The sequence below is a fragment of the Epinephelus fuscoguttatus genome, linkage group LG18, assembly GCF_011397635.1.
Source record: "Epinephelus fuscoguttatus linkage group LG18, E.fuscoguttatus.final_Chr_v1".
In the NCBI taxonomy this organism is placed as follows: domain Eukaryota; kingdom Metazoa; phylum Chordata; class Actinopteri; order Perciformes; family Serranidae; genus Epinephelus; species Epinephelus fuscoguttatus.
The window spans coordinates 7,595,071-7,622,870 of NC_064769.1; the positions used below are offsets into that span (position 1 = coordinate 7,595,071).

At 39.0% G+C, this 27,800-nt stretch overlaps 1 protein-coding gene across 1 annotated transcript; it reads right to left on the reverse strand.

The window, feature by feature from the left end:
• Positions 1-1,823: 1,823 nt before the first annotated feature.
• Positions 1,824-27,800, reverse strand: tbca (tubulin cofactor a). The gene is made up of 4 exons (XM_049603958.1): positions 27,642-27,800; positions 14,862-14,967; positions 8,599-8,685; positions 1,824-2,828 (listed from the first exon to the last, which is right to left on the reverse strand). The coding sequence occupies exons 1-4, from the start codon at positions 27,692-27,694 to the stop codon at positions 2,748-2,750; spliced, it is 327 nt and encodes a 108-aa protein (XP_049459915.1). The 5' UTR covers positions 27,695-27,800; the 3' UTR covers positions 1,824-2,747.

Sequence of the window (27,800 nt, forward strand, 5' to 3'; positions counted from 1 at the left end):
ATATTCATACTGGTTTAAATAAACAATTTGATTGTATTTCCCGATCTTTGCTGAGAAACAGTTCTGTGTGAAAGGAATCAAAGGCCTGTCCCAAATATAGGCCTGTTGATTGCAGTCATTTAAGCATGGAAGCAGAATTTTAATGTTGTAGAGCTTATTTTACCCATTTTGTATACTGATTGGTGGTTTAATTTACTGACTATGACCGTTTTAAAATCTTCACCTGCAAGGTAGCCTAGTAAAAATGCAGTATTTTCATCTGAATTGTAAGTACAAGTACAAAGTGATGTACAATTGAAGTGGTAATACCTCAAAATTGTATCACTTGAGCAAATGTTGCTGTCCTCTCATTAGTCTCTTACATCATTAGATTGAAAAAGGAAGGGAAACTTGTTCTGAAGTGAAACCAACTCCTTCATTTAGTGCTAACTTTAGGAGGCCTATAGGTGTCCTTGATAATTCACAGCAGATGAGAGAGGTGATCTTAGAAACAGAGAGGATAATTTTGTTTGAGAAAGGATTTCAGTGTGAGTAACTATATTCCAAATTAGGGATAAAGAAGCCCCACTATGTTACTTTTGAGTCAAGTTATGAGTATGGAAGGAGTACGGAGGATGGAACGTAGCTGGGCCGACTGTAGTGCTGTATTTAAGATGATGTTTTAAATACTTGCTGTGATAAGTAGTCATATGACCCATGTATATTTGGCACACCTGTGAGTGCTCACAGGAGTCTGTTGAGCAAACCTGAAGAAGCGACGATCAAAACGTGTTGTTCACTCTTAATAAAATCACAGTAGGTCAGTTCAGTATGCAGTGGTTTATGTTTATGACTTTAAATACTTGTATTTCATTTTAAGCTATTTCATACTTCTAGTCCTCTATACATGTCTGACACTATATTCTGCTCTGTATTCACTACATGTATTTGACACCTACAGTGACGCTACCAGACTTTTTCCAAATTAAGATCTACATTCAGAGGTGATAAGTTTATAAAATAAAATGCATTTCCATAGATGAAACTATCCACCAGGATATAAACTAGCTGATATTTGCTCAACCACATTTAAATGCTTTCAAGTGTATGCATTAGTAATAAAATCCAATTATATAGGCTAATATATACAACTCCCTGAAAGGGTCTGCTACTTAATGACTGCTTCTATTTTGATAGTTAAGGTAAATTCTGCAGATAATACTTCCATAGTTTTAGCCCAAGTAAATCATTTGAATGCAGGACCTATAACAGAGCATTTTACATCATTTTTTCCTACTTTTGCTTCAGTATAGGATGTGAATAGTTCTTGTTACCCAGCCTCAACATGTTCAGAGCAGTGAGCAGCCTGCACGGGTCCTCTGGTCACATAAACCCAGATGTAGCGCCCCGCCGCTGCATCTCATGCCTCAATTAGCGCCGCTGCCCTCTGCACGGACTCGATTAGGCCGTGATTTATCCGAAAGAAATATAATTATACCTCCAAATAAAATAATCAGCATTGAAGAGCGATTTCCTTAACGAGATGGAGCGGGGTAGATGTCACGGAGTAGCAGCGCCTCATTAGGGCAGTAATGAGACTTTGGGGTGATCCCGATAATTATCGAAATCTGTAAAATAAGGATCAAGTCAAATGTAACCTTAATTTGTCTGGCAATTGAGTTCATTTATTAGTCGGACTATTTAGGAAGGACTCTCTCAGCCTTAATACAAGGTGTCGTTATTTTAGGCCATTTGGATAATAGATGTAACTGCTGCAGGGACACCAGACGGGCCTGTTTCATCATTCATGGCTAGAACCAACATTTGTCTTTTGACTGACAGGGTTTCCCAAAGTGCTCCTTTTTATTGTAGGTATCAAGACACAATCCATTTCACTGCTCTTAACAGGATAATTCACTGCAATTACATCCATCAGTTGAGTGCTGAAACCGTCAGTTTATTAATGATTAGTAGATTGAAAGAAATTGACAATCCCCAATCATTTTTAAAATTGATTAAAAAAAATGCCAACATTCAATGCTTTTAGTTTCTCAAATTTGATCATTTTCTGCTTGGCCACTGTTTTACATCATTATCAGTAAACTATATTTGTTGTTTGAACAAACAAAACAAGCTGAGGAATATTGTGATAGGTAATTTTTACAATTAATCAAACGATTAACTGATAATGAAAATAATTGTTACTTGCGGCTTTGGTAAGTATTCTGGGATGCATCATTATCACAGGCTGGAGCCAATAAAGGTCCTGCAGGTTTAAGCAACTCAAATACATATAAAAGGAATGCAAAATGAATTAGAAAAGTATTAAGGAAAGCCGTCACTTCATAACACACTCTACAGTCATTTGCAGTTTTTCACCATGTACAATAGTCACCAGTGTAAAGCCAATCCCACAGTGGACCCACAACATTAAAAATGCAGAAAAGACAAACCTGTGTGTATTTCATCCTGTCTATGAAGTTCAAACTGTGTATTAGTATGATGAATAAAATGTTAAAGGAAAAAAAAACTCTACTCCTCTGGCGTAAAACTGAATGTTTTATCGTGTTCTTGTGGGATTTTACTCACAGGAGGAGTGTGATCAAATGTGGTGGCACGTTAACAGTAAACAGTAGAAATAATTACATCAAGAACAGAGACTCTGAATGGATTCAGCTTGCCTCCACGCTTTCCAAACAGGGCCTGACGAAAGGAATGGACATTTAAAGCAAGTGAATCTCACAGTGAGAACAGAAACAGATCAGAAATCATCCTTCAAGCTTCACTGAGTCCAATACGTTTCTAGCCTCTTTGTACTCCTCTGATTCGGCCAAATCCTCTTCTGTTTCCTGAAAAGACACAAACACACACACACGCACTTGTTTTATTGGCATTTCAGAAAAAAATATTGCAATCTCCTGCACCCAAAAATGAGGAATTACAGCTGGGTACTTATGAAGAAATCCACAACTCTCTTTTTGTCACTGTCTTTATAAAAGTATTGTTTGGATGTCACTTCATTATCGTCATAAAACTTAATGCACGAGGTCATATTTCAGTTACCAGGATCTAAATTTAGCAGTTAAGGGTTGGGCCGAGGGATAACATGACAGTATGGTGTTCATGTCCTTTAATCAAGTGTGTGCGAGTTCCTGTGGTGGTCATCGAAGTGACAGCGCTGCTAATGAACTGTGATGAGCGTGTGCATATGTGCATGTCTGTCTAACAGGAAGAAAGGAGGGAGGATGAGTGATAGGGGAAGGGGACATGTTGCTAATTCCAGGTTAGCTCCCTCTGCCTACCATCCAGCTCTCATGTGAGTGACTCACACCACCACCAGCTGCCTGACTGTTGCTCTGGATTAATTGAGATGACCCTGAGACACGCATGCTTATGTTTGCTTCTCACCATATCAACTTAAGTCCTGACGGGATTAAATACACACGCTGTGGTTGCATGGATACACCAAAATATGGGTAATTAGTGTAACATGTGATGCTTGAGCATATTTTCCTGTTCAGTTCAATAAAATTACAAAAAAAAGAACATTTTCCCATAACCCCTTATGTGGTCAAGTAGATTAGCTACAGTTTTATTTGATTCAGCTTTGAGGTATCGCTCATTGAGATATATGCTATCACACCAATACAAAGTAAGTGACACATCAGCCTGAGGTCAGAGGTCAGAGCTGGGAATGCCGTTAGTTGACTGCATTAAAGTAAAACTATTTTGAAAACCAAGATTGTGTTAGTAATACCAGTTCAAGTTAGGTTAGCAATTGTTAATAATACCAGTTAATAACAACACATTACGCTGTATTTTTTGCACATACAAACACTGTAGCAACACGTCCAAGGATAGAAGTTGGCCAGAACTGAGTGAACGACTGTTGTAATGACACACAAATAAGACAGAAGATCTAATAAACACTATATTACTACAGCTTACACTACTGCTCATGTACAGAGCAGCCATCTTGGATTTTGGGGGGCGTTCCAGTTGAAACATTCAACTGCATGAGAACCTCTTAATTCCGACTTCCCAGTGCAAATGGAAAATACCATAACAACCTACAACCATCGTCTCTGTGAGGAGGTATTTTGGCACACCTGTGCTTTGAGCTATGCACTAACATTGCATTCTATTACACTGCAACGTCAGTTCAAATGTAGGGCTGTTGCAGTGAAGGAATTTCCTTGCGGGGATTAAGGGTGGCTTAATGGTGGTCCTGATTTTAGTGCTTTGCAATAAGCATTATTGGCTATTATAAGGTGCCATAAAAACTAGTTACAATCAAATGGCCAGTTTCTTTTACTAGCCTGGTGTGGCTACACATTTTGACAAATAAGGGCCTGTCTCAATTGACCTATGGCTAAGCCCCGCCCTCAAACGGAATGAGCCAATCACAGTGCGTATAGCCATTCCCATACACTCAGACATTCTCTGCCTGGACGTTCATTGAAATGCATTACAGAAAGTCAGTTTTGTCTGGTTTTATGAGCTTTTTCGGAGATTTGAAGTTTAAAAATGGTCAAACAGTGTGCATGGGGTACATGCAACTCCGACACAAGGTATCCTGAGAGGCTGGGTGACGAGGTGTATTTTTTTACCCTTTCCTAAACCACATCTCAACCGAGAAAAGTGTCTCCTTTGGATAACGTTGTGCGGTAGACCACAACACCAACTCAATGTGAATAAGATTAACAATGATGTCTACATCTGTTTTAAGGTAAGTCAATATTGTGTTTGAGGCAACATATTGTCACTTTGCTGCAAAGAAATATGAAGTTATTTTTAACATCTCTAGCTAACGTTAGCTAAAGTTAGCCTAATATTAGCTCCCAGCTCCGTTGTTCATCATGTCACCTTGTTTGCTGGGAGTTCATTAGCCTATTTTGTTCTAGTTTTGTACTTTGGTGATCGTACATCATTGTTAGCTGTTGTCCAAAGGGCTCTAGTTAAGCTAACGTTAACTTATGGAGCTTAACTTCATTAACTTATCTGTAATCACAGAGATAACAAAGGTTGGCAAACGTTATGCTGAATGATTCAATGTAAATACTGTAGCACCAAACTAACGGAGAGACACTCTTGGTAAAGATGGTAAAAAGGCCATTATCCTTTTCTCATATCTGAGCCAGTGCAATGCATGAACAATGCTGATCCTCTATCTTGTTGTCTTTGATGGTGATGGCAACGAGATGCGGATTATCACGTTTACACTGGGACCTGTAAATTTCGGCTTGTAATTTAAGCTTTCATCGACCTTCTCAACAATAAAATGATGAATATATCCCGCCAATGCGTAGTTTAGGCCCTTTTGGTTACTTCTCAATGACATCTGATTGTCGTGTCTCCAAAAATCATTAATTGCCTCCTGCTAAATGCCATGTACTGTGACACCTGCCATAGCGCCGGTCACTGAATGTTGATATTTTGTCTGAGTGAGTGGAGGGGGCGTGGCTTAGCCACAGGTCAATTAGACACCTGGTCTGGTTGCCAGTTCATTTTATAGAAGTCCTTTGGATGTATAAAACAGGCTGTTGGCTACTCACATGAGTTAACGTTAGTTAGCTGGTTCAATCACACATACAAATGTACATGTTAAAACTTCTGTCAATATAGAGATGCTACACATTGTTAGCTCAGTTAGATTCTCCACAATTCAATCACTCAATTCATTTTACTGAAACTATGCACCAAAGAAGATCGTAATTCAATTAGATTTACTGGCATGATGAAAAAACAAGCGGTGACTCCCTTCCTCTGAAGCTGTTATAAAGTCAGAATATGTGTCCATTCCTCGATTACCCGGTAATCCCGGACATTCATAGTCCTTTAGTCCGTAAGGGTCCACCGATCAAAAAAATCAAAGGGTTAATTGTTTTAACAGGATAAAGTAGCATTGGCGGTATGAGAGGTGCCATAGTAATCTCTTGACGGCCTGTCTGTCGGACCTAGATCAAATTAATGATTTGCAATTCATATGTTATTCGAAGCCTAATTTTTCCTCCAAGTAATAGTCATCATGGTTTAAATAAAAAATTTGATCATATTTCCACCTTTGCTAAGCAACAGTTTTGTGCAAAGAAATTTAAGGCCTGTCCCATATAGACGCCTGTCGCAGCGATTTTTTCAGCTGAGATGCTTTGACTACACGCTGATCTGTTTGCTATGATACAATAGAAAATACCCTGATACACCAGTAAAATAGCTGTGATGAACCCATCACACACATCCAACCACACAAGGCTTCCTACAGCTAAAGCCAAGTTAGGTTCATGACTTTTTAAGACTTTTTAATGGCACCCTGAATGACATTTATGTCCAAGTTTACAGTGACCCCACAGAAGAAAAAAAAAAAGATGAACCAACATCAATTACTTAGGGTTAGGGACAATTTTGCCTAAATATTTATTCTAACATAAAACATGACTTTTGTCTCGTGGCAAAGACAAGGGTAGAACAGAACTGGCATTGGTTGGTGAGTATCCTGGTAATTTTGTGATTCTCACTCTGCTTAGGGGATTCCACTGATTTGATTCCCTTTGTGCCAAGTGTGAAAAACGTTTTGCATAAACTACACAAAGTCAGTTTCAGCCATGCAGCAAAATCTTGGTTAAATAGCCCATCTCTGTTGAATCTGCACTTCCTCATGTTGTCCAAGGTACAGTGACAGATAGCTAGCAGACAGTATAGCCCTGTTTCCACCAAACTCTTTCAGTATGGTACCTTTGGAACCTAAAGTAACCCTTCAGACATGGTACCTAGACCCTAGCATTTCCACTGCAAACAGTACTCTTATGTGGGCAGGGTTGTTGTCACTCACTGCTCTGTCCAGCACTCATTGTATTTCCTCATTACCGGTGACACAGATGGAAGTCTGCACCTCGTTTATCGTCTACAGAATGAGGTTGCACGCCAACATTTTCAGAACAGAATACAACAGGTTGCAGTGAGAGTCCCTCTCCATGGGATATTTAAAAATAGTGGATTTGCACATTTAGTCCTTTTAAGGCAAGCTCGGGGGATTTAGTGTTGCCAGAGCCCACACAACGCTCCACAATCCTTTTTTTTTTCGAGTGAGGATGAGATTATATGCCGTTCACATAACCCGGTTGAAATTAATAAATATAAATGCTTCAAGATCCACTCATTACTAAAACTGTATGTCATATAAAAACTAATGGAATGGTCAAAGTTGTCACAGTAAAATTAGAGGTGTGCTGATGGATTCATGCCGTCAACTCATGCATTGACTAACATTACAAGTTCCACCTTAAAAGTCACTGGCAGTTGGCCCATTAAAGTGAAAGTTATTTTTTCTCAGACAACAGCTGCAAACAAAAGGCAACAAAACATCATTTTATAGTTACACTCTACTAATAAAACTCTCCATGGTATGAACACTGGTCACATAAGCCTCAAAACCAGCCACAACTCAGCTCTGAGCAAGAGTGACAGTCCGCTACTGACCAATTAACGGACTGCAGTGTTCAGAGCTCCACCTTTTAGTACCGGATCAGTGTGCTAGGTACCCAAAAAGAGGGAGGACCGTGTGGGACGGTTCCATTGGTACATCCACAACTCTTCACAGTGGAAACAGAAAAAAAGTGTACTGAACTGTACGGTACTGTACTGCTTGGTAAAAATGGGGCTTATGAATGTTTTGCTGGCTCCACTATCCTAATCTGTGTGACATTAATGTGTGAGACACTCTGTAAATTATTTTAAAAATTAGTGTTACCAATTATTTTGAGATTTCACAACACAAAACCAGAGAAAAAGGTTCATAAAATCCTACTTCCCATATCTAAGCATCTTTAAGACTTTTTAAAGATTGGTTTAAGAAATTTTAATATCAATTAAGGCCTTATTTTTATATTAATTCATTCATTAAAACTTTCTAAGGATCCATGGGAACCCTGTTGCACTTAACAGCAGACAAAGTTAGAGAATATATCTAGTAGCTAGATTTGTCAAGTAGCCAGAAATTTGACTCCACATGAATTATAATTTTGCTCTTTTTCTGCTGGATGCCTAAAAGGGCAGTTGTTTGCCAACACCTTAGCCATAATAACTATAAAACACATTATTAGGATAGGACTGTGTTTGTTATAATATTTCTGGCCCCTACTGGCCAACATTATAGTTACTGCAGCTTTATTTACAAATAAATTCTCACATTTCCAAACTCAAGGCATAAGCAGTTTGCTGTAGTCAATCAAATGTTGAGCAATGTCCACTTTCTCCTACATAAGAATGAACCATGGGACATGTCTGGTTTTAGATCGGCTTTGTAAAGTTTTTCTCAGAAATGTAACAGAAACAAAAAGGACTATAAAGGTACACTGAGGTAGGGAGAAACCCCGTTTGTGTCAAACACAAGCTGAGGTTCAGGCTAATTTTGTGATGAATGGTTGCTTTTGTTGTCATGTGTCTATAATATTTCAAAAATAAATTTACCCCATGTAGTTTTTCAACAAGGTTATAAATTAGTTACCGTAACACAGAAACAATAAATGGATTGAGAGTTTCATCCACACAGTTGTGTCCTGTTGTGAGATGAAAAAGGTTTTTTTACACTTTAACTTAACAGCGACTCTGAGAGTTACTTACTAAAAACTGAAGCAGATCTCCATGTGCTGTGGTCAGACGACGACGGCAGTCTGGGATCATCATTTTGGACTCCTGCAATACCTCCATCTGAAACCACACAGAGACCACATCAGTGCCATCACCATCTTTATTAATTGGACTTACCCCCACCACTGCTCCCGTTATAATTTTTCATTTCAAAAATCAACACATCATCGAACATGTATTTTCCAAGTATAGAACATTAATTTAACAGCTAGATACAGGCATATTCATTCGCTGCATTTGGTTGTTGCCTTGTTCCTGACAGAAACATGCAGGGTGTCCCACATACACTCTACTGTGGTTAACATCTCCAAACAAGACGGCGGTATGAAATATGTTATTGAGTTATCGATCGGGCAGAGAGTTGGGCAGCAGGGGACCACCTCGATCTGACTGCACACCTGGATAAATGAAGAAACCCTGAAGCCGAGGGCACTGTGATCAGGCGTAAAGAGGTATTACTACGCCTGGAGTGAAACTGTGTTACAGCCTGGGGAACTTTCACAGCCGCGGCTAATGTGGAATTCCCCCAGCTGGCACCCTAAAGAGCAGAGAAGAGTTGGCTAACGCTGTCAGACACACTCACTCATGACAGATGCTTCCTCACCTAGCCCTCTGTCGAGCTGGAAAGTCTAAACATGGATGCCGTTACACGCGTGTGTATTACACGGCTGTGCACACTAACAGGCAGTCAGATGAACTCATACGCAGGCAGGCTGGCAGACTACCTGACACACTGAAAGACGGTAGACAACTAGTCGAGCTGGTTGCCATCTAGATGTGACAAGGTGAAGCAGACTAAGCAAAGGAGTGCTGAAACAGAGAAAAGTCATGGTGCCCTCCCAGTGCAGTGGAATGATCCCATCAATGCTGGATAAAGATGACACTTACAGCGTATTGATTCCATTAAAATAAAAATCTCTAATCCATCCTGCCTCAGACCTCTCATCTCCAACCATAATCCATCTGGCCTCCCAATCTCCCCATTTAACACCAGCCAAGCCTGCTGCTCAGCCTGAGCCGCCGCTCTATGAATGAACAAACAAAACAAAACACACACTGAATTTTAATGTTACCAGTAAACATAATCAGAAGCGGTGAGTGCATTGCAATTCTTCTCTGCCTGAAACATGTAAAGTGAATCAACAAATTAACTGAGACTGAGGCCTCTGTTGATCATACCCACATATTTTAGTTTTGTCCACATTTTCAGCCTTTTTGGGGAAAAAGGGGGGCATTTAATATCAAGGATACTGGGTTTTAGATTCAATGTTTTGTTGTGGATTTTTTTGTTTTTGCAGTAGCACAGAAGAATAGAAATATGTCTCCTTCTGTTCCTGAGATGATGTTGAATAATGGCCAGAAATGTGTGTTTGTAGAATGTTATGATGTCACAGTGAAGATGACCTTTGACCTTTTGGATATAAAATGTCATAGCTTCATTATTTTGTCCTATTAGACAATTGTATGAAGTTTTGTCATGTTTAGCATACGAATTCTTGAGTTATGGCCAAAAATATATTTTGTGAGGTCACACTGACCTTGACCTTTGACCACAAAATTCTTATCAGTTAATTCCTCAATCCAAGTGGACATTTGTGTCAAAATTCAAGAAATTTCTGTACGGTGTTCTTGAGATATCGTGTTCACGAGAATGAGAAAGAGACCTTTGACCTCTGAAATGCAATTCCAAGTCCAAGTCCAAGTGAATGTTTGTGTTAAATCTGAAGAAATTCTCTTGAGGCATTCTTGAAATACTGGCATTCACAAGAATGAGACAGACACAGTCACAGTGACCTTGACCTTTTACATATGATCACCAAAAACTAATCAGTTCATCGCTGAGTCAAAGTGGACATTTGTGCCAAATTTGAAGAAGTCCCCTTGAGGCGTTCTTGACATATCGTTTTCACAAGGATGGAACGGATGGACAACCCAAAAACATGATGCCTCCAGCCATGGCTATCGCAGCTTTAGAGGATCCTCCTACTATGATGCTTTTCATAAACACTGTCAACTATCTGCACTCCAAGGAAACAACCAGTCTGTGCAGACAGTATGGTGTGTGACTGTTTGACCACACACAAATAAGACAGAAGTGGTAATAAAAAGTACATTGCTAGCACCACTGGTGACCAAGCGGCAAACCCTGAGGCTGAAAAATGAAGCCAATGGGGAGATGCAGTTCATCAAATGGCCATTTGAGACTGGCTCCAAAACACAGTCAATCCCCTTTACAGCCTGGTATTAAAAAGGGTTTTTGTCTTTGTAACTAATTTCAACATACACGACAACTGTGCAGGGGTTGAATTTTTTTTTTTTTTTATAACTCACCCATTTACAACTTTATTAAGCTTAAAGCCATCATATTTAAGGACGGGGCCGCTTGAGAGTAATGCTGTCTGTGATGCGTCACTACAGTCTGTAAGTCAGATCCAATCCCTGCTCCTCCACAGCTACAACCTCTCATCCAAACATGGCCACTTCTGACTCCAAAAATCCAAGATGGAGACAGCCAAAATGCCATACGCGAGGCTTCAACATGGCAGTCACAGACCAATGGGTGACATAACAGTAGCTACGTCCATTACAATATACACTCTATGCTGTTGCCATGTGGGGCAGCCATATTGTATTTTAAAGCCAGGTTAAGCGAGGTTCCTCCAACTTTCTGAGTCAGACATCCTACCCCAGGGGGTGTTCCAGTAGAAATGTGCGACTGCAAACTTGGAAATTCTACTTCCCAGTGAAAATGGAACGCACAAATAATGTCAGTTTAGCATGTTAGCATGCTTACATTTGCTAATTAGCACTTAACACGAAGCACAGCTGAAGCTGAAGGGAATGTTATTAGCTTTGCAGTATTTAGTCCCAAACCAAAGTATTTGGCATTGAAGACAACAGCAGATGAAGCGCTCATGTGGGTTGCAGTATCATGGTATCCATGAAGGTGCTCTTTGGTCAGGAAGTGAAGTACATCTTGAAAAAACAAAATCCAAGGCAACTCTTCTCTGGTGCAAAAGTTAAAAGGCCTTTATTAAATGGCTAGTTCACGATGAACATTAAAATCACCAACATGTTTCGGTCATGCTCATCAGGGCATAAAGCTGCAGGGTTCACAGGTGGCCTAAATGAGGCCCTACTCAGACATGGGTGGAGCCAATCAGCACTCCATTTGCCAGACTGCAGGCCAATAAGCAAAACTCCCTTTACACAATGCACTCATAAATAGAAACCTGCATTATAGGTTTCTATAACAATGAGAATATAACAAATATGATTAGAAAAAAATCACAATAAACCATCAATAGGTCAAATTCTATAAGGAGAACAAAAAATATACATAGACTGCATTCAGAAGCAGAAGTAACATGAAAATTAATAGAATATATACATAAAACACAAAAAAGAGACAACCAAAATAAGAAAAAAATACACTAAATATATGCAAATAGATATACGAAGCAGGGAACCTTTACATAGGAAGTATTTAATAAAGTATTTGGCACTTTGAAATTTGGCCTGATGATGGTGCTAGTTATAAACTCACGGGATCACTAAAGTGATCTTAAATTTCATGGCAATCCATCCAATAGTTGAGACATTTCCCTCAAAACCCTAAATTTGAAAGTCATAAGGCGCTACAGGAAAAATCAGGGAATAACCAAAAGGCTTAACGCTAGGCTTCAGCCTCTGGGGAGCATGAATGTCCATACAAAATTTCATGGCAATCAATCCAATAGTTGTTAAGATATTTCAGTCTGCACTAAAGTAATGGACCAACAGATAGTTTGACCAACAGACAGACATTGCCATCCCTTGAGCCATAGTGCTAACGTGGCTAAAAATACTGGATGAAATGGGATAGATACTCTCAGGAAACAGACACTGATTAATGTCTTATATTTAACCCATAAGAACCCAGACCAATTTCTCCTTAAAGGAAAATTATGGGGGACATAAAACAGACTAAATAGACCACATAGAACATATTTCTGACATTTTTTTCAAAATACCACCCCTCACTGTCAGAGATCTGTAATGTTACATATATGTCACATTGGGCGTTAAGAACCTGGATAATTTATCCATCAAGGGTAATTATGGGGGATATAAAATAGACTAAATAGACCATATAGAACACATTTCTGACATTTTTCTCAAAATAACACTCATTAGTGTCAAAGATCTGTCAATGGGTGTTAATGGTAAATTCATTCCTCTTTTGAAAATTAATCAGCCTTAGTCTTTTTTGGTTTGATAACAAAGCTTTGTCTTTTTATTTGCGTTTCCACAATATCATAACTTTACCTCTTGGGTTTAATAACAAAATCTTTAACAACAAAATTTTGATTTATTTCACAATACAAAAATTTGCAAATTGAATTCAAAAAAGACTGCCTCATCATATTGGAGGTCTTCTCAACAAGCCATTGTAGCTGTAAAAAAACTGAGCTACAGTCTTTTTCTGGTCATGTTTTTCTGTTTGGTAACAACGATTCTAACTTTACCTCTTAGGTTTAACAACAACATTTTCTTTTCATATTTGTTTTACAACACACAAATGAATACATTTGCAAAAATTTGCAAATTGAATAAAAATAAAAACTACTACTGGGTAGTTGTATTTTGCTGTCCAGGGTTCATCTTTGGTTGAGGTACTTCATCTAAATCACCTGATTGACTGCAGTCTGAATCACTAGACTCACTTGACTTGTCATTCTCCATGTCTTTGTTGCTGGGAGTGTAATCAGGGTCTTCAAGGTCGTCACCTGAGCTACTTTCACATCCCTCAAAGTCACTGTCGTCTCCTGGATGAATGTCAGTGCATCCTGAACACTGTATCGCTTCTTATCCATAATGCAGATAAAATTAAATTACAATTTTCAATTATTCTTTTCAATTTTTATTTATTTATTTTCATTACATTTTCAAATGATATAGGGTAGAACAAAGTGATATAGGGTCTGTTTTGTTATGCACTGATGGGTAAAAATGGTTTCCTTATATATTTTGTTAATAACTGGATTCATATGATGTGATTTTTTGTTTACATTTGTTTTAATATGCTTTGAATTGAACAATATAAAATGTATTAACTAAATATCATTGAAAAAGTTAAGTTAACTGAGCAGATCATACAAAAAAATTCTTATTGTGACATATATGTCACAATAGGTTTTCCATGACAATTTTAAGGTTAAAGGTCCGATGTGACATATATGTCACAACGATATTTACCTGACTTGTTTTATATCAATTTGTTCATGAAATGTGTTCATAACAGGTTAAATGTAATAAAGGACTTGTTATGTAAGCATTACAATTCTTAAATGGTTTGAATCTTACCTTTGGCAACCAAAAACAAGCTTTTTAAATTTAGCTAGCTCTGCCCCTAGTGGTAACCTGGCACACAGACATCTTGGAAATGTTGTTGTGGGAAGACCAAATCACATGACCTGTCACATGATCCACCAGGATGTTAAGTATGTGTCACTCTGGGACTTCATGAGTTAAAGTCAAGGAGAAAGCTGTTCATGGAATTTTCCAGAACATTTAAAGGATGTGTGGCACCTGTGTCACAGTGGGTTCTTATGGGTTAACATTCTTCTTAATTTCACCATTTTGGCCCAAATCCCTGTGTAATGAACTGTACTCATGTATCTGTCTGTGTTAATTGATGACCCCATAATAGTCCTATTTCTGCATTTAAGTTTCTCCATTATCAAAATGTTATTTTCAAAAAAGTTACAAGAAAAGAAACATGAAGACAGGTCAGTGTTTAAGATGTTATCACGGCATAAAGCAAGCTAGTAACGTGTGTCATACAAAATTTCAAACCTTATACTGCTTCCTCCAGTGCACACACAAATGATGGAGGGCAGCAGGCACAGTGAGAGAGAATGGAGAGGAGGGTAGGGACACTAAATTGCCAGCATGTGTCAGTAATTATCAAACTCCTCTAAAGTAACATGATATAATTACATCTGCATCAAGCAAATTACAAAATCACTAATGATTCTCCTCTCAAAACCTAATTCTTCATTATCACTGTGGACTGACCTCATTACATGAATGAAGGGGCTACTCAAATCATCAAGATAGAATTCACTTCCTAACTATGGAGGAGCAAAACCTCTTCACTTACTGGCTGAGATCAACGGGATGATAAATGGATAATGCAAAGGTTTTCAAATGAAGACACGTAATTGTGCGGTATTAAAGAAGGAGCCACATACCTGTTTCTTGATGAGATAATCGTCCGCTCCCTCTGTTTTCAGGCGCTCAACCTTCTCCTCCTGCTGCTTCGCCTCTGTTTTGTACGCAATCTCCTCTTTCGCCAGCCTGCAGAAAATAAAGACAGGAAGAGAGGGAAAAAGTACATAGTTACAGAAGGCAATGACACATTGTTGTTCTATCAAACATGAAACATAAATACATGGGCTTCCCAGACAGATAATATAGGCCGAAGCATGAAAAAAGGCAGGCTGTGATGGTCACCTTTTACAGACAAGGCCATCTATCCTCATTCTCTCCAACGTTTCTCTAACTGAAGGGGACACAGTGAGATCATCTCCCAAAGGATGGTAAGATACACACCTCAATAACAACCACCGTACACATTCCTCCTCACTGCTGCTACGCGGAACACTGGCATCCAAGTGGAGATGCTCTGATATGAAATTCAACATATTATATATGGTATATTTTAATTTAAAGCATCTTCTCATAGAGGGTGTACTTGCATATCTTAAAAAATGTCTCTGAATATCTGAGAGAAATACCTTCCACAAAGGGTATTATATGATGCCTGACTTCTGGAGCAAACCTTCACATTTATACTAAAGCAGCTGTTTGGTGAAAGCAGCTTTGCACACCCAATATACACAAATCACAAGTCTTTGCAATTAATTTTTTAATAGTGAGTAGACAAAACAATTATAGACCAACAGACAAAGTGATTATTAGTGGAGAGTAACGGAGTGGTGGTGTAATGGAGCACAGAAGTCACAGCTCTTAGGTTGCATTTTGTCCACTGTCGACTAGGAGAAGGAATCACCAGAGGCCTCACAATACGATATTATCACAATCCTTTAGTCACAATACAATATTAATGTGATTTTAAATGTTTTGCCATAACATATCTTGCAATATATATTGCAATTTTTTGCCTTTTTTCAAATGTAAATTATGTCCTCAATGGAAAACTTTGTCAACATCTGTTTTAAATAATAGTAATAATAATAATAAAACAAAAATAAATACATGAATACACAAATACAAGGAAAATAAAAACAAAACAAGAACAGAATGATTGTCAGAGATAAGTGAGCTAGAGGCCATTGGCCTTGATGAACAAGTGTGTTTTAAGATCAAGTTTAATGATAGAATTTCTCACGATAATCATTTTTATCGCAGCAAAATTCATCTAGTGGACTGAAAAAGTAAGGATGTATCGGCCGCCGATATTAGCAAAAAATGTGCATCGGCATCGGATTGGACTGCATGGAAAAATGCCGATCCAAGATTTTCATGGAGTCCCAGCGCGCCACGATTCAAGCAGTCCATTCCAGTTATCCGCCCCAGCACTTACTATCAATCCACCAAGCCAGCATGCAGACACACAGGAAACAGCAGCGCCAGGCAGGTACTGACACTACAAAAATAACTGAAAGGGAAAGGCTGCATTGTTTGTTAAATGTCAACAATGTCTTGTGGCGTTAATCTATTTTTTATTTATTAGAGGGCCAAAGCACACGTGTGTGGAGTCTTGCTGCTATTTTAATTTCAATGTTAGACATTTTAAAGATTTCTTGTGTTGAATTATTTTCTTTTTATTAAGGGGCCAAAGCAGCCAAAGCAAACCAGCTATATTTTTTATTTAATGTTAATGTTCAAGTTTAAAGTTTGTTTATTTAACCCTGTTAACAATAAACAGGTCAGTTCGGTGGATCATTCTAACTAACCCGATTAAGTTGTTCTTGTTAGAGTAATATCGCTTGATCAAACCTTTTCTAACATGACTGACAACAAAATAAATGAATATGTATAATACGCGCTTGGATCGGATTGTTATCGGCCAAAACTCAAGGCTGTAATATCGGTACTGGATCGGAAGTGAAAAAGCTGGATCGGGACATCCCTGTGAAAAAGCAATTGATTTTATTATTTAGTAGGCTACCAAGAGTTTAATTTGTACTTGCAAAATTGATCATTTATATAATCAAAAAAACGTGGCACAACATATCACAATACTATGCTATATCAATTTTTCCCCCACCAATATTGGCAACTTAAGACAACTATTTACATCATAAAAATTAGCAGTACTGAAACTTTCCCAAAATGCAACAAGTCACATTAGGATATAAAACTGAAAAGCACCTCTAATGATATGAAACTGAAAATTCTAAATCAATCATAAAAAATAAAACTGGTGCATTAGGAGGAGTGCTGCAATTAGTTTTACTCTTGGTTATATGCCAGACTAAATGGCAGTTGCTTCAGTAATTGTTTTATTCTGTTCTGTTTTTGTGTCTAAAGGCTCTAAAAGGCAGCAGGGGTGAGAGGCTGGGCTCTGATTTGTTTTTAAGTCATCCCTGTGATCAGCACATCTGGGTGATGCTGTCCAGCACGTGGATGTCATGGAGCTTTAAGAGATAAAATGTGACAGGGTACATGTTTGAACACGTCCATTAAAAAAAAAAAAAAAATCCAAACTGTATTTTTATTTTACAATTTTTAAATAGAAATATTAAGTAGTTACACCATTTTAGTTACACATTATTATTTTATATTTGATAACAAGAAATGAAGTAATGTTATGATGCAGAACACAAACCAATAGAATACAACATTAGCTTAAGTAATTTCTCCAAAACACAAACATGGATCCATTTACGTGGAAAAAGACTAATAAAACTGATTGGGTTCTTTAAATTTGTCCCTGCTTATTTTAGTGTGAATTAGACTTACAGAAATGTTGCTTTAAAAGTTGAACATTGAGAAATTTTTAAAAGGGATGAAAACTGATTTAGTTTAGATAAAAATTTAATCCATGCTTTTTTTTCTAGTACACTACAAAGCCCAAAGAACAGTATGGAACAGTATGAAGTTATAAAGACAAAGAAATGTGTTAGAATCACAAATACAAAATGTTTGGCTTGAACAAAGTAGAAATCACATATATTCAGCAGGGATGCATGATATGGGATTTTTTGCTGATGTCCGTTATGGCAATACATATCAACTCATTTGGTCGATAACCAATAGGTATATCCACTTTTTTCCCCCACCTCATTTTAGTGATCATCAAGTCTCTTCAATAGTGGCGGTACCATTACATTATGCATGCATAATCTAATCATGATGGCCACCAGCAGATAGAGACCTGAAACAGAATGTTTTTCAATGAATGTAATATTCATTGTGCAAAATAAGACAAACATGGCCGATACCAATGACGTGCCGATAATATTGTGCATCCTTAATATTCAGTCATCGTGACAATGAGCAAAAGTGTTAACACAAATCTTGCTGTGAAGAGCCCCAGAATTCAGCAGGGTATAGTTCAGATACCTAAAAAAAACACAATAAGAAACAACCTCAGTCACACGCGATGAGGGTTAAAAATGTTTGGTAAGCATGGTGTAATGGAGTTGTACAACGTGTTTAATTTTGATACATTTAAAGGGAAACTAAACCCCCCTCTCTGGGCATTACTCCACCCACAGCTGAATTTCAAAAAATTCAGAAAAGATAGGCGGAGCTGAGGGGGGCAGGCGAGCGGTTGAGGAAGGGGGCGGAGTGAAGATTGTCCCTCGCTGCAGGGAGGGACTTCAACTTATTTTCATTGTGCCGATGGTGGCTTGGAAAACCGCCCCTAACTGTGTCACACGGGCAGAAGGGAAGGCAGCTGGAGTTCGGCCTCTTTCCCCCTGTCCACCCTTCTCCCCATCTCCACACTTAGACTTTTTTTCACCCTGCCGACAGTGGAGCTTATATCCATTGTGCCGATGGTGGCTTGGAAAACCGCCCCTAACTGTGTCACACGGGCAGAAGGGAAGGCGGCCGGAGCTCAGCCGGTCCCCTGCTCCACTCTTTGACTTATTTTATCCTACTTGGTTCTATTTCTCCCTCTCTGGGAGCCTGGGCTCACCGTGCAGCAGCCCACTGCATCCATCCACCCCTCCTTCCCTCGCGGCCCCGCACATATACCCCGGAGGCTCGGCTCTCTCTCACCGCACAGCGGCCCTCCACATCCCTCCCTCGCCGCCCCGCACATATAATCCTGAGCCTCGGCGCCTCTCCTTCACCAACTAACCTAAATACTATAAACACACTACTAACTGTAAACCTATACTAAAATACACTATGCTAACAATACAATTCGACAAATTACTAGCTATTCTCTCTGCTCTACTACTCTCTCTGCTCTGATCCAACCTACTCGCTATCAGTTTGATAACTGCGGACAGAATGGTATTATAGTAAAGGGAGGAGTAAAGGGATTAGGGCAGGCTTTAGCGTGGACGGTTAGTGACGTCATTCGTCCCGAAAAAGAGTCATTCGCCTCCAATGTAATGTAATGTAAATTCAAATGTAGTAACCAGGTTTCAAGCTGTAGAACTACTGAACTACTAATCTCATTATTGATTCATTAATAGATTATTCCTTCAGTTCAATGATTCATGGTCTTTTTCGGCAAAATTCACTGTGTACTGACAACTATAAAGTCTCAGAAAATAGTGACTAATAGACACAAACACAAGGTGACATGCGTAAAATTGCTTGTTTAATGGCTTAAACAGTTAAAAACCTGAAAATATTCAATTTACATATTAATAAAACAGATAAAAGCAGTGCATCCTCAGATTTCAGAAACTAAAACCAGAAACTGTGGAACATTTTTGCTTGATATTTATCTTCAATGATTTTTTTTAACTGAAATGAATTACGTTATCAGCTTTCTAGTGGTCACCTAATCAATCATTCAACCAGTTGTTTCAGCGCAACTCTAATCTTATCTCTAATCTAACGTAAATATTATATCAGAATCTCATTGTTAATGAAACACTCCTTTAACAATAATGAGCATGACTGAGTGCAAGATTATAATTCTGACATATTATCACACAGAGTGCTCTGAGCTTTGCTTATTTCACGTCAATTCAGTGTAGGGTTTTTCCTATGCCAGAGCCATTTAAATTTAGTCTTTACATGTAGTGACGTTGCTGCCTTGTCATTTTTTATCTGTCAAAATAATTAAGGTGAGACTCTGCAGTGGCACGTTTCACATCAACAACATTTAAATACTGATATCACTAACTTTAATTTATCAGCCCTACTGTAAAGCAAACTGAATTCTGATTTGTGCACATCACATATTTCAAATAAACTATAGAATTTCTTCAAGAGTCGAATAACATCGAGTTCCAACTTAAACTTACAACTTTTTCCATGCTGAGTGGACATGCAGTGGGCACACAAAGAAAAAAGCTTCTGCTGTACCCGTATCATGCCTCCCAGCTCACATCTTATCATCATGCTTTTCTGACTCCTTCATCCACCTCTATCACCTCCAACACACACAAAAACACAGACACACACACAGACACACACACACAACACACACAACTAGTCCTTTTTAGAGATTAATTGATCATCAATTTAGTCCCTAATTTGGACCAAGTCAGGTGGTAAATGGGCCTCTTTTCCTTGATTGTTAGTGAAAATGGGCTTGAGTACATTGATAAATTTTGATTATTTATCAATTACGGGCCAAATGGAACTAAATCTATTAAACAGATTCCGACCCTGATTGGCATAATGGAGTTTGAAAATATCGCTATTGATAATGATTCCCAACTAATAGTCTTTTTCCGGCTGTGCCTGCTTGTCGGAATGACAACACAAATTTAATTTTTCATAAAATCAGCTGCGTGTGCGTAAGTGAGTGATCCTTCATTAATCAGTAACATTACTGTAGACCCTTCCCTCCATGATGCACTGCTCCTTGCTTAGCCAAGGAAGCCAACAGCACTCTGTCATATTTTACATCAATTACTGCTCATTCGAATACGGTTCCATCAAGAAGCTTTTAAACAGGAACCATATGCAATGGCAGCCCCGCTCTTGTGCTTGATGCAGAGTGAGTGATGTCACCTGTTTAGAGTCAAAGAAGGTGGCAAAGAGAGGGGAAAGATGGAGGAAGGAAGGCTGGAATAATTTGAATAAAACTGAAGGACAGTCTAATAACAAAATGTCCATTCCTCCCCTTCCAGTCCTGATGTTAATTTCTTATTTCTCCCAGACTTGGAGAGCTGTGTGAATGAGGGGTGGGGTCGTGGCTGGTTTTAAATAGACCTGCCACCTCAGGCTTAATGGAAAAGGCAGCTCTCTGGAAAATAGAAAAAAAGGGAATTAGAGCCAGCCGACACACACATTCGGCCGCCTCCTCTAGCACTGTATTTTTGAGCCACGATGTAGTCTGTGCTGGGACCGGAATGACAAAGGCAAATTACTGTTGTCATTTTATTAAGGGCATCCGCCTCGCTAGGGCAGAAAAGGCACTGACTGGAATGTGCAAAAGCCACTGGAAATAGGCCTGGCTAAAAGAGCAGGCAGGTTTCCTCTAAACTCCAATATATAAAAAGGGAGGAGGGAGGGAGCAAGACAAGAGGAGAGAAAAGGAGAAACAGAGGAGAGGGAGACTGAACGGGAGGGACACGAGATTATGAAGAGACAGAAAGCAATGACAGTCTATACGTTTAAAGCTAACAGCTTGATTAAGGGTCCATGTCAAGATAGTACTTTTGGCCTAGAGGAGGGGAGATGTAATGTCTTCTGCCTTATGTTCAAATAGTACACTCAACCGCAAAAACATCAGTACAGTAGTTAGAAACAATACTGGTTGATGACGTACACTATTATTCTACTGATATTCCGACACTGGACGCATCATCCGCTATGGGAAATCCAGTCAGCATCATCAACACCTCAGGGAGCCTGTTAGTAATCTGACCCTCATCAAAACACGATCGATAGCACATTACACTATCACCACTGACAGGAGGGAGTTAGAGGTCTGCCTGATCGACGAGACATACTCTCAGACTACTATACTGAGCACATTATCCCACCACATCTCATTATATCTACACTATTTTCTATTCCAGCAAGGTATATGTGGACATTGTACAAATTTAGCTCAGAATGGATGCCAGCTCTATTAATAGGCTGGCTTGAAGCGGATGATGAGCTTGAGGTGTCCTACATCAAAAAGCTTGTGTTGTGTCCCAGATGTACAAAACAAAACACATTTATTATGGTTAAGGTTTGGAATTTCAATTCGTTATTCTTTTAAACTATTAAGAGTACTACTAGGATATTATTAGGACAGCAAATACTAAGGCTACACCCATCATCAGCAAGAAATTTTGCCAACAGTGAAGAAGCTAAGCACATAGAGTGGAACATAAAATTGCCTTAAGGGACAGTTCATCCCCAAAATCAAAAATACGTATTTTAACTCTTACCTGTAGTGTTATTTATTAATCTAGATTGTTTTGGTGTGAGCTGCCTAGTGTTGGAGAGATATCTGTTTCTCAAATACAATGGAACTCGAGGGCACTCAGGTTGTGGTGCTCAAAGCGACAAAAAATACATTTGAAAAACTATGCAGCAATTTCTCTTTTCAGAAAACATTACCTAATCCACATCCTCCTTGTTGTGAGCAGTTTCATGTAAGAACTTCTTACTTTCTTCTTACCGAACTACACCTGCCAACCATGTTACTACGCAGAGGAAGGCATGCATCTACTGCTAGCTAACGTTGCAGCTCAGCCGAGGAAGACGCCATTAATGTTTACATCTAATGCTGTCACAAGCACAAGCCTCTTGTCCATGAGTAGATGCACCCCTCCTTCTGCACGGTGATACGGTTGATGGGTGTCGTTTGCAGGGATACACTGTTTTTAGACTGCATCGTATAAATCCATACCATCACAGCCCTACTTACAGGCCTTCGGCCAATGATGTCGCATCCTGTGTCTGTGACACATTAAAATCCAAAAGGACGCAGTAAACTCATTATTAGTGTGTCTTTCCCCTGATAATGCTATACTGTGAAGAACAAATCCATGTTGTAATCACACAAACATTTGCGTGCTGTAGCTTTTTCACTAGGAGGGGCTACCGCCATAAAGCTAGCTCTGTGTTTCTCGGCTGTTTTTGTATTTTTAAACATTAATATTCAAAAAGTAATTCGCATAGCACAGAAACCACTGAGAGTAAATCTTGTGTTTTGGATGTTATAACACTGTGAAATGATAGTTGCTTTCGATCCAGTACTCTGCACAGATCTACAACCCGCCCATCTGCTCTCACAAGATCATCCACAAGATCCACAAGGACCACAGGTAGACAGTAACCTTTTTAGGAACCTAAAATGTACCCCAGTTTACGAATCTGCATATTATTACCAGGGTCCGAAATTAATACCTGCCAAGCAGCAAATGCAGGTAAATTTCCTGTTTGGCGAGCAAATCTCTGAAAACCACCACACTGGCAGCTAAATGTTTATACCTAAAAAGTCAAGTTAAAAAAAAATAAACTATGCTTAGTCTCTTCTGTGTTTTGGCGTCATTTAGGGACACGCTTCTCCGCGGCTCCTCTGCTGTCATTGCCAGAGTGTCACAAACACACACACACACACACACACAGACACACCAGATTTATTTTATGCGCATTTAAACAGTGACGTGAGCTGATCATGTCGAGCACTCCCATTTTTTTTCCCTGGTCTGCAGCTAGCATCATTAGGCTAGTGTGTTGCTGAGGGTTATGAGTTGTGCCCATGCTTATGACAGTACTAAAATAATAACAAGGAGGCTCCATATGCTGAACCAAGAAGTCAAACTTTCTACTGCGTCCCACATTGTCAACAACAGCATACAGCATCATTCCTTCGGTTCTTACCTTTCACATTAAAAGCCCTAGGCATACACACTGCATCACTGCTTATTGGAGGGAACTTATTCATATGCTAAGGCTGTGTTGATGAGTTGTTCAATATACTCATCAACTCAATATACTACTGTTTGCTTCAAAGTTTGCTTTGGCCTCTTCTTTAAGTCTGTATTTATCATAATACATTACTATTTCAATGACAGGTACTGAAACAACTTTATTTGTGACAGAAAAAAAAGCAATTTATAATTCTGGACAGTAAAAATATGCTTGGCCAGCGGATTTTTTCATCCGCCAGTCCACTTACTCAGTCCAAAAATTTTATTTCGGACACTGGATATTACTGCAGACATCACTGCAATCTTACAATACAGCATCTGCTATGACAGCAGATGCTGTATTCAAATGTGTCGATGATGAGTCAATGATGCTTTGCTGTCCAGAAAACTCACTGTGTTGAAAAAATATTTTTTTCTGGCTGGTGCAATTTTCTTTTTGTCTGTGCATATATCTTACACAAGATAAGATCCCATTTTGGTCTCAATGAGTAAAAAGACGACATAAAAACTTAGAAAGAAAAACAATCGAGACACTTCTCAAAATGTTGAATTATCAAATACAATATCTTATTTAAATTTTTATGGATTATAAATAGAAATTCTATTTCTATGAGATTATCTGATTTACCTTGTACTGGGTAGGTGATTTTGGTGATCACACCTCAAGATGTGGCATTTGTATAATGTTTTGTAAATAAAAGTTTTCATGTTTGGGACTTTATTTTTCAGATGCAATTTCATCATACATAAATATAATCATAATTATGACCATGTTACATCAAACCTGAGCTCAACTACACAATTTGTCAAAAACTGCTATTATATGGGGGGCCCAATCAATTTCCCTGGGACCCACTCAAACAATCCCCTGTGGGTCCTAGGGACTCACTACACCTATCAACCTATCAACATCACCACTGGTTTGCTGTACTGTTTTGCAAATAATGAACTTCATACCTGTCTTTGTTTGCTTTTCCTTCCTATTTAAACATGACAACAACATAGCATATGTGTTCAAAATAAACAAAGACATGGAGGGTGCGTGCACATGTAGAGATCAGATCAGTTTGTTTTTGTTGAGATCATTACCTTAAGATGACCATTTACCACTATTGATATCTTGACAGAACAAACACTGCTTTCTTATGATAACAACATAGGCATACATACCAGTTTATCACAAGCGAACATTTACAGCCACATACGTTTTCAGGGTCTATATAAAGAGTTTCCCATGCCTGTCCAAATCTAAGAAAACATGCATTTTGTTCAAAAGCTAAAAAGCCAAGTTTAAAAAGAAACTGTGCATCACAAGGACAAAGTGCTCCTAAAGGACAACAGAGAGCATATGAGAGATTTTCAAATGTTAACATGCTTTTACTGCAAACTCCACATTTCCTGTTGGTGCTTTTTACAGTAAAGGCCTTTCTTATTTAGGGACTTATGTATTGCTTTTACTGATAAGTAGTCAAAGTAATTCTTCACTGATTCTGCTGGTCTAATACAACCTACACTTGGCTACACGCAGCATCTTACTTTAATCTCTTTTCTCTTCTCTCATTCTTTTAACCACTCTTGTAGGTAGATTTGTTTTATAAATCCATTCACTTCCCATGTGTTACAACACAAATAATACTATAAGCTTTGATACTTGTGCATTCTAGTAGTACCAACCATTTCGGGATAAGCTGTGGTCTCATTAGTTTACGCAAATTATACAAATGTCTTAATAATCTTGCTGATACAGCACCTTAACAAAAACCCAACAGAAAGTTTGACTTAAGTAAAATATCAGTAACAACCTTTGGGCCAAATTTACATACTGTTGGAAAAGAAATTCTTTCAGTGGCTAGAGAAAAAGTTGGACTAACTAAAAAAACTGGCCATACTTTACAAACTATGGGATATTCTTAAAATGTGCTTAGTCAGAGTAAACTTGTAGGTCTATTTCTCTATCTATGGTTCCTATCCACATGCCATTGCTATAGGCCTGTTTCCACTGAAGAAGTTCCTGGTACTATCTGGGGGGCAGGAACTACTACAGGAACGTCCTCTCGCTCGGCTCTCTCAACCGCCGTGTCTCCACTGAGAGAGCGGAGTACGAGGAAGGTTCCTGTAAAGTTACGGGCTCTGGATGTGACGTAATCGTTGCGCGACCATCTTGACCGGGGCGACATAGGGACGTTGTTAGCTGTTAGCCAATAGCGGTGTCTGTAATAACTCAGTAAATGGCCCATGAAAAAAATATTTTTTCCAGCGGATGTCTTAGTTACAACATGATTGAGCTAACTGGAGTAGTTTCATGTCATATCCGACAACGGGAGGCTTTTAACAGATGCTGTTGTGAGCTGTCCCTGTCAGCTGCAGCCACTACTAATGCTTTCTAGACATCGTGATTTCCCATAACTGAATAACACACACACATAGCAATACAAAACTGCTTTGCTAGCTCAATCATGTTGTAACTAAGATATCCGCTGGAAAAAATATTTTTTCACGGGCCATTTAGTGAGTTTTTTTTACATGGCGGCGGAAACTATATGAATGAGCTAACCTTCGTCTGCTGAGTTTTAAAAATGCCGGCTATTTTGTAGCTTTCTGTTCACGTCACATCCCTCCTTGAGTATATCCAATCAGCACCAAGTAATCCCCAAGCCCCAGCCAGGAGTCTTTCGGGGCCGTTCTGAGTACCTACTCCGAGGCAGGGACTTGTTTAGCCCCCGTAAAAGTTCCGGAACTCTGTCCTTCGGGGGTGGTTCCTGCGGTGGAGACACGCACCAACGGCCCCGGCCCCGAAAAATTACCCCGAAGTTCCTGCGGTGGAAACGGGCCTTATATTTAACACTCCAACTGTCCATGGTGTCAGGGACAATCCCTGAAGTAACCCTATTACACCAAGCATCCACTTTACAGGTAAATTATATAATCCTATGGTAAATGCACACTGTAATCATCTGTCAAACATAATCCAAGGATGCTCTGTAAATATGTGTGTGTGTGTGTGTGTGTGTGTGTGTGTGTGTGTGTGTGTGTGTGTCTGTGTGTCTGTGTGTGTGTGCACTGTAGTCAAATGTTCATGTTTACTTTTGAAGTCCTTGTTAAAGCTGTATTTTATATGTATGTACATTGAGAGCAACAAAATAATTAAATTCTTTGTATGTGCACACATACTTGGCTACTAACAGTGATATTGATCTACGTGATGACAATGGGCCATACTAACAGTAGCAATACAAGATGCAGTGTCATGACTGTGCAGGTATTTCCTATATCTCCACAAATGTCCACTGTACGCTCAGACTGGGTGAGGGAAAGTCTTGATGTGTGGAGATAAAAACAGAGCTAAACAGGGCTGTGTTTTAAACAGTGTACCATTAGTTTATCTAACGGTAACACTTACTATTAGCTTGTCTGTAGCTAGCCATAGTTTATTGCATATTTAACGTTATAACCACTTCGATACTGTTTATTATAAAATCATATTAAAAGATCTCTGTTGCAAGTGACCTCTTCCATCAGCGTACAGGACAACTTCAACAACAAAACAGCAGCACTACCTCACAGTCGAGCTAAAAACGAGGCAACATGCTCTTAGTAGTGTGATAGCTAACTAGCTAACAGCTAGCATCAGTGGACCAGCATTAGCTGCCTCTGCAAGTTACACTAGGCACATTATTCCAGTATTATAAGGCTATCTTTTCGAGCACAGTGAACTTGTATTAGCACACCAGAAGTGTTAGCAAGGCGGAGTGTGCCAAACGCGAACACAATAGAAAACTGCTTATTGATGATAGGCCGCGTCAAAGCACCGGAGTAAAGTAAAAACCTAAGGGGCAAACATTCCTCCGTGCACGGTGTGGTTTGATGCCGAGCCAGCCTGCCTGCCCTGCTAAGCTAGTTAGCTCGCAACCCTTAGCTTAACATTGCTACTGTGAGTAGCTCGTTTGACATTCTAAATCGTTTTTAAGTGAAACGAGAAGCCAACCATACCTTTTAACGATGCCGGTTTTTATCTTAATCTGCCGTATTCTTGGATCTGCCATTGCTGTAGATTTTGACGTGTTGTACTGTGTGAACGGTGTGCAGGTTGGAAATCAGTGATGACAGCTGCGCGCAGATAAATCGATCCGTAGGAGAGGATGATCATCG